Raw genomic sequence first — 7247 nt, 5'->3', positions numbered from 1 at the left:
TCCAAGAACTTTTATTCTTCAACAGGGTGTGTGTCAGAAGAGCAAAGGGAACGCGGGCCTATCTGAGGCAGTGAAGAGGGGACTCCCCGCCCACAAAACCACTACTTCCCACGATTTCTCTCCTTTTGCCAAACTCCGGTTTCCTCCTCTAGCCCACCTAGCTCGCCGTTTCCGCAATTGCAGCACAAATTGACTTTCTGGCAATTAGCGGAAAGAGTCTAGTCGAGCGCGATCCGCGGGAGGAGAATCGGGTGCTTTTCAGGCAGGGCAGGGGAGTGCGAGTGCCGAAACCCAGAGGTCTCCGGAGCGAGCAGCCGCCTTCCGCCGGGCATTCGAGAGTGAGCTGCCGCCAGGCCCCTGCGGCAGAGTCATGCTGGAACTCGGTGGAGGTGGAGGACCGTCGACCCTAGCGGTTGATCCCTGGAGGTGTCCCGGGGCGTGGGGGGGGGGTGCTGTCTGGGGGCCAGGGGTCGGGGCTGGGGGCTCACAGGCCGCGGCGCAAAGGGAGAAGAGAGCAGCGCAGCAGGGCTCGACCTCGCCCTCCAGACACCAGAGGCCGAGGCCGCTGGGAATGGCGGGGCCACCTCTCCAAAGTCCTTTGAGATCCCAGCTCTGTTCGAAGATGGGGGTGCGGGGTGGGTGGGAAAGCGAGATTATTATTATTCCTCTGTTTTGCCTCCGCAGATAGCGCCGGCGGGTTGTTCTGTTTGAATGAATGATCCCAGCGGCCGCGCCCAATGGGCGCCCGCGCCTGTTTAATATTCATGAGGCCCGCAGCCAATGGCCGGGCGAGGAGGCTGTTTTAAACGGCGGAGCCCGCTGGCCAATCAGGCAGCTCTCGTGGAGGCAGCTAGCGCGAGGTTGTGGAGAGCTGAGCCGCGCGTCGTGCCCTGCGCTGCCCAGACTAGCGAACAATACAGGTACGTTTTGCACCGCCCGACGCTGCTGCCGCCGTCGCTGTCGCCGCTGCCGCCGTCGCTGCCGCCGCTGCCGCCGCAGAAGCAGCGCCCGCACAACTTTCCGGCCCGCGCCGCGAGCGCTCTCCGTCGCCGTCCCCTGCCTCTCCTCCCTGCGTCCTTCCCTCCCCCTTCGCCTCCTTTCTTGGTAGGTGCGGGGAGGAAGGAGCAATTCAGGTGTTTCAACTTTTCAGTGCTTCAAGCTGAGCTCCCCGCTGTCGGGGCTGGGCTCCCTCCGCGGAGTCACCCTCGGCCGACGCCCCCGGGTCAGCGGCCCAAGGACCGAGGCCCCCTGAAGCCAGTTGTTCGGGCAGCTGCGGCGGCACGAGCCGAGGGGCGGCTGCGGGTTCGGGCGGCGCGCGTCCCGGCGCGGGGCGGCGGCCCGGGGAAGGGGGCCGGTGCTCCCCGGCCCGGGACGGACTCCGCGGGGGGCGGGCGACCGCTGCCCGCCGGGGGCTATGGCGCAGGCAAACTTCACTCCCGGGCTCGGCGGGCGCCGCGCAGACCCGCGGGCTGCACTGCTGCTTGCTTCTGCATTAACATGGCCGTCGTGGGAGCGCCCGGCGGCCCATGGTGGGGGGGCGCGGGCCAGCCGCCCCCCGCTCCTCTCCTGCCCGCCGGGCACCGCCGGCGCCGCGAACATGGCTGGCACGGCGCTGGGCTCGGGCGAGCGGAGCACAGGCGGGCGGGTGGGCGGGGTGGGCGGCGGCGGCTCCCGGGCGGGCTCCGGGCTCGGCCGCGGTGCTCGCGGCCTGCGGCCGGAGGCGTGGAGAGCCGGGGTCGCCGCCGCGGGCCCCGGCGCGGCCGAGCGTCATGGCCGCACGGGCGCCTTTGTTATCCGGAGCAGTGCGCCCCGCGCCGGCGAGGGGGGGGCTCCGGCCCGCGGCCCCCGCAGCCCCGGGCGGGGCGGGGCGCGGTGGGGGCTGGCGAGCAGGCGGTGGCGGCGGCGGCGGCGGGGCCCGGACCGCTTTGTTCGCCGCCGCCTGCGCCGGCCGCGCGCGGATCAGCCATTTTAGCGAACGGGGCTCGGAGGCACGGCTGGCGCCACCGTCGCCGCCGCCGTTGCTCGCCCGGCTCCGCGCCCCCGGCGCGCTGCCGCCGCCGCCGCCCCCGGCCCCGTGCGCACCCCGGGGGTGGCAGCGGCGGATTTCAGGGGCAGTTTCTTTCATCAGGAAGCTTTTGACAAAATGGAAGGTGAATTATGTGTGTCCCGGTGACCCAGCGCGGGGCCGAGCCCGGCTGCCCGTGGCCGGCCCGGGGCTCCCCCGCGACCCATCCCGCCGCACCCATGCCGCCGCCGCGGGGCCCTAATTCAGCCCTTCGGTCTGTCCCTGCGAAGGGGAGCGCTTCAGTTTTGCGTGATGACCTTGGGTGTGGGAAAAGGAAAAGATGGCGGGAAGCAGGGGGGGTGGGACAGGGACGATGACACGCCACAGCTGCATTTTTATTTGGAAACTTTGGAGAAAGTGTTCCTGGCTGGACATGCGTTCCGCTTTACCGACGAGCAACACTACCCCTTTTGGTTCTCCCCTCCCCCTTTAGGTAACGACGAAGTGACAGATTTGAACTAGTAGTACAAGGGATATCTGCTCACTTGCCAGCTCACCCTTCTCGTAAAAGCCATTTTTATAAGCCAGAACACTTCAAAAATAGTGAAATTTCACATGTTACCTGTTTGCAGTTCTCCTGCTTGGATCTTGTGTTTGGCAGTGGTGACAGTATTTTCATCTCCAACATAGTAAAACAGATGACCAGCTAGCCTTAAGTCGTTGGTTTCAAGCTTCAGCCATCCACCTGCGCCCTCTACAAATGTGTCCTCCCCAGTGTCCTTCCCATTATGTGATTGTAGTTTTCAAAACATAGTAGTTCTGAGTCGGAAAATACCTCTGAGCCACTCCACTTGGGTTGGTTCTCTGAGCCACCCCACTTGGATTGGTTCCATTTGGAGAACTTGATCTCTCTCAGAGAAGTAACTCGCAAACCAGCGCACTTCATGCTGGTCAAAAGTTAAATGACATGTGACAGTGAAACTGATTTCCTCCCCCACTCTGCCTTCAGCTGCTAGTGGCAGCTGGGGGGAGGAGGGTTCTTCCTAAATGGCCACCTTTGGTATATCTTATATATATTCATTGTATTTGTTTTTCTTTGTCTCTCTTCCTTTCATCAGTCAAGATGGCTAAAGGTGATCCCAAGAAACCAAAGGGCAAGATGTCTGCTTATGCCTTCTTTGTGCAGACGTGCAGAGAGGAACATAAGAAGAAAAACCCCGAGGTCCCTGTCAATTTTGCAGAATTTTCCAAGAAATGCTCTGAGAGGTGGAAGGTATTTCTCTTTTGTGTCTTTCAAACCAGTCCTAGTTGGATTTCACACTTTGTGCTTACTTGTACCTTCAGTGTAGCCCCAGGTGGCTGTTTTCTTCCTCTTAGACTCATCTTGCCTGTCTTTAGAACTTTGCATGTGTGCTTTTATTTTCAAAGACTCTACCAGGGTTTTAGTCCCCTTTTGCAAGTAATTATAGCAGCTGCCACTTTAATTACAGGACAGCTGAACAGGTATGTGCTCACTGCATTGAGGAATTTAACAGGTCCTATTCTTTGCAGACAATGTCTGGGAAAGAGAAGTCTAAATTTGATGAAATGGCAAAGGCAGATAAAGTGCGCTATGATCGGGAAATGAAGGATTACGGACCAGCTAAGGGAGGCAAGAAGAAGAAGGACCCGAATGCCCCCAAGAGGCCACCGTAAGTGATGATAGGATTCAGGATAACAGTTAAGAGCTTTCCTTCTGCTTGAAAGATTTTTTAAAAGATAACTTTACCGGGCTTCCCTGGTGGCGCAGTGGTTGAGAGTCCGCCTGCCGATGCAGAGAACGAGGGTTCGTGCCCCGGTCCGGGAAGATCCTACCTGCCGCGGAGCGGCTGGGTCCGTGAGCCATGGCCGCTGAGCCTGCGCGTCCCGAGCCTGTGCTCCGCAACGGGAGAGGCCACAACAGCGAGAGGCCCACGTACCACAAAAAAAAAAAAAAAAAAAAAGATAACTTTACCTAAAAAAATGTTGAGATACTTCTGCAAAACATTCTGTACTTTGAGCTTTAAAATGCAGGGCCAGCGAAGTCTGGAGTTACAGCTGTGCTTGTGAGCTGTGCGCCTGGTTGGCTGTCGGCCTTTCCACTGGGAAGGAGGCAGACAGCCCAGTTCTGGGTGTCAGGGTCCGTAGGCGTGTTCTCTCCCCTCTTCCCAGGAACTGAGGAAGCACCATATATTTCTAAAGCGTCTTAAGCATTCTGGTGCCTACAACTTTGTAACATTGTGCATGGCATCACACATTTCTTCACGTGGCAGGAGTCATAGTGGTAGGAATTTGTGTATCAGGAACACGGGGTTTCGACTTCAGCTCCCATTTTGGTGGGTTCTCATCTAATGTATACCATTCTCTCCTCCAAGGTCTGGATTTTTCCTCTTCTGTTCTGAATTCCGCCCCAAGATCAAATCTACAAACCCTGGCATCTCTATTGGAGATGTGGCAAAGAAGCTGGGCGAGATGTGGAATAACCTGAGTGACAGCGAGAAGCAGCCATACATCAACAAGGCAGCAAAGCTGAAGGAGAAATACGAGAAGGTGACGGGGATCAGAGTGTGCCTTGGCACGGGCTGGGGCCCCTGGGAGCCTGGATGGGTGAGCAGTCAGCTGCCCTGGCTGTGGCTGGGCTGGGGGTGGAAGGCTGCAGGACCCGTCTCCACTCCAGATCAGCCTGGTGTGCTGGTGGTCTGGCTTCTGACAGATGTTTGTATCTGGGGCAACTTTTCAGGCAGGCTTCGAACTTGGATCATGTGGGGTGCCCCAGGTAGAGGGTCTGATAGTGCTATTCACGGGCCTTTGAGAGCACTTGAACACCCATTCACTCTGCATTTGGAATGGCTGAGAGCCCAACTTGAATCTGGAAACAAATACTTGAAAGAGCAGCCCTGTCTTCCTCCCTTGTTTTCTTATTCTGGGGCGGGGATGGCTTGCTTCTACCCTTGGTTCATTTGGAATGTGTCCCTGTTCCTTCCAGGATGTCGCAGAGTATAAGTCTAAAGGGAAGTTTGATGGCGCCAAGGGTCCTGCTAAAGTTGCCGGGAAAAAGGTGGAAGAGGAAGAGGAAGAAGATGAGGACGAAGAAGAGGAGGAGGAGGAGGAGGATGAATAAAGAAAACCTGTTGATGTGTCTCCTTGTGAATACCTTAGAGTAGGGAGGCACCGTGATTGACACACGTCTCACACGGGACGTGTCTGTTGCCCTTGTTAGGTTTAATTACCCAGTTGGATCATGATCATATTGTAGTCTCTCAAAGTGCTCTAGCAATTAACTGTCAGTGGTTTACATAGAGTGGCCATGGGTGTCTGGAGCACCCGGAAACTGTATCAAAGTTGTACATATTTCCAAACATTTTTAAAATGAAAAGGCTCTCGTGTTCTCCTCACTGTGCACTTTGCTGTTGGTGTGACAAAGCATTTAAAGATGTTTCTGGCTTTTCTTTCTTTTTTTAATTTGTGAGTGGTGTGTTAACTCTATGGTCATTGGCTAGGAATCCCGAGTTCTCAGCTGTACATATCTATAGTTTGTAAAAAGAACAAAGCAACCGAGACACACTCTTGACGCTCCTTGCTTGGTGTGGAGGCTGTAGGGAGCAATGCCTTCCGGAGGGGCCGTAGCTCAGGGCGTGCACTGTGGGGCTGGACCTGTGGACACTGCAGTGGGCATCCATTTAGCTTCAGGTTGTCTTGTTTCTGTATATAGAGACATAGCATCCCGCTGCCATTCTTAGCTGTGGAAAAGGGGGGGGTCACCTGGCATGAGAAGTGTTTTGGATCCTTTTTAGTTGAAGTGGTAGTTTTAAACTGTTTCTTAAACAAACCATAGGAGTCTTCATTGTCAGCAAAGCCAAGAGCCACTGTATTGATAAAAGTTCAAGAACCTTCTGTACTAAACACAATCTGCAATGTTCTGTTATTTTTTTTTGTATGTTTAAAACGTTGAAATGTTTTTGAAGTTAAATAAACAGTATTACATTTGTAAAATCGTGCTCTGTGATAGTCTAAATGTCTGACTCACAGCAGTCTTAGCAGGAGGACAAACTACTCCATGGTATCTGGTGACTAGCCTCCTGGTGAATCTGGTAAATGACTGACTTGCTGTGGCCAGCCTCCTGAGGACAGATGGAAGAGGGCTACTTGAAGCTGCTGCATGATTTTGTGTGTGTCTGAGAGGCATTAAGATGAAGTCTGGGGCTTCCCTGGTGGCGCAGTGGTTGAGAGTCCGCCTGCTGACGGCAGGGGACGCCCCGGTCCGGGAAGATCCCACATGCCGTGGAGTGGCTGGACCCGTGAGCCATGGCCGCTGAGCCTGTGCGTCTGGAGCCTGTGCTCCACGACGGGAGGGGCCACAACAGTGAGAGGCCCGTGTACTGCAAAAAAAAAAAAAAAGTCTGAGCTGTTGAATATAGGACCTAAGGTCATGGCACAGGCAAGATTCAGCACGCTTCAGAGGTTCGGGAAGGTGGGTGGTTAGGATTAAGGCTGGCTACTGTGTAGGGTGTTTTTGTTTTTTTGTTTTTGGTCTCCCACTCTACCCCCCACGTTGTGGGTGTGAAATTCATTGCTAAACAGGAAATATTTAAAAAAACCTTTTGGGCTTGTATTTTTCCTTTCACCCCCGCCGGTACTCCCCAGTACTCAGAGTAGAACATTATTTGTTCTGCTCAACAATCAAGGTGGTCTTGAGCTGTAGCAACCTCTCCTGGACCCTAGTGAGGGATGTGTGGAGGAGGGAGCAGTGTCCTTTTTGTCCCCTGACTTCAAGAAACCAAACACTCCAAGGAAGATGGCTGGGCTCCTGTTGCAGTTTCCATCAGGGGGTACCTGCAGGGCAGGCTGATGGAATCAACTGCTTCCAAGCACTAAATGCATCAGAAGAAAGGACCCATCTACCAGTGATTTGACCTCTGGAACGTAGATTGTTAAAATGTTAAATTGTTAAGCTGGAAGAAGCCTGGTGTAAGTGGTTATTTCCTGTTGGAAGATGTAGCGTTTTGTCCCAAATTGGGCTGAGGGGTGATGGCCATAGTGGCAGATGGTGATCTTAAATATTATTTTGAGCGCTGCCGTGTATGTACATTGTAACTGTTGGCCGTAATGAAGGGGACTATATTGTAAGTGAGTGTTGGTATTGCCCAGCGTTAGTCTGCGGATGTGTGTATTGGAGACTGAAGCGCTCGGGTGTTTTAATGACACTGAGGAGAAAGCAGTTTAT

The 7247-nt window shown here is 55.0% G+C and overlaps 1 protein-coding gene across 2 annotated transcripts; it reads left to right on the top strand.

Annotated features, from left to right (window-relative positions):
* Positions 1-817: 817 nt before the first annotated feature.
* On the top strand, positions 818-6016 carry HMGB3 (high mobility group box 3). 2 transcript variants are annotated; one of them, XM_081222886.1, is made up of 5 exons: positions 818-920; positions 3124-3278; positions 3557-3696; positions 4399-4573; positions 5010-6016. In XM_081222886.1, the coding sequence occupies exons 2-5, from the start codon at positions 3129-3131 to the stop codon at positions 5142-5144; spliced, it is 600 nt and encodes a 199-aa protein (XP_081079012.1). In that variant the 5' UTR covers positions 818-920; positions 3124-3128; the 3' UTR covers positions 5145-6016. The 2 variants fall into 2 exon arrangements, with proteins under 2 accessions (XP_081079012.1, XP_081079013.1); XM_081222887.1 differs by lacking the exon at positions 818-920 and adding an exon at positions 943-1104.
* Positions 6017-7247: the final 1231 nt, after the last annotated feature.

This window comes from Mesoplodon bidens, assembly GCF_964165515.1.
Source record: "Mesoplodon bidens genome assembly, chromosome: X".
NCBI lineage: Eukaryota > Metazoa > Chordata > Mammalia > Artiodactyla > Ziphiidae > Mesoplodon > Mesoplodon bidens.
The sequence above is the reverse complement of the archived record's forward strand: the minus strand, read 5'-3'. Positions and strand labels throughout refer to the sequence as shown.

Coding starts and splice junctions, on each gene's coding strand:
- HMGB3 (XM_081222886.1), top strand. CDS start 3,129: ATGGCTAAAGGTGATCCCAAGAAACCAAAGGGCAAGATGTCTGCTTAT. Junction 3,697..4,398: donor AATGCCCCCAAGAGGCCACC/GTAAGTGATGAT, acceptor CTCTCCTCCAAG/GTCTGGATTTTTCCTCTTCT. Junction 4,574..5,009: donor TGAAGGAGAAATACGAGAAG/GTGACGGGGATC, acceptor TGTTCCTTCCAG/GATGTCGCAGAGTATAAGTC.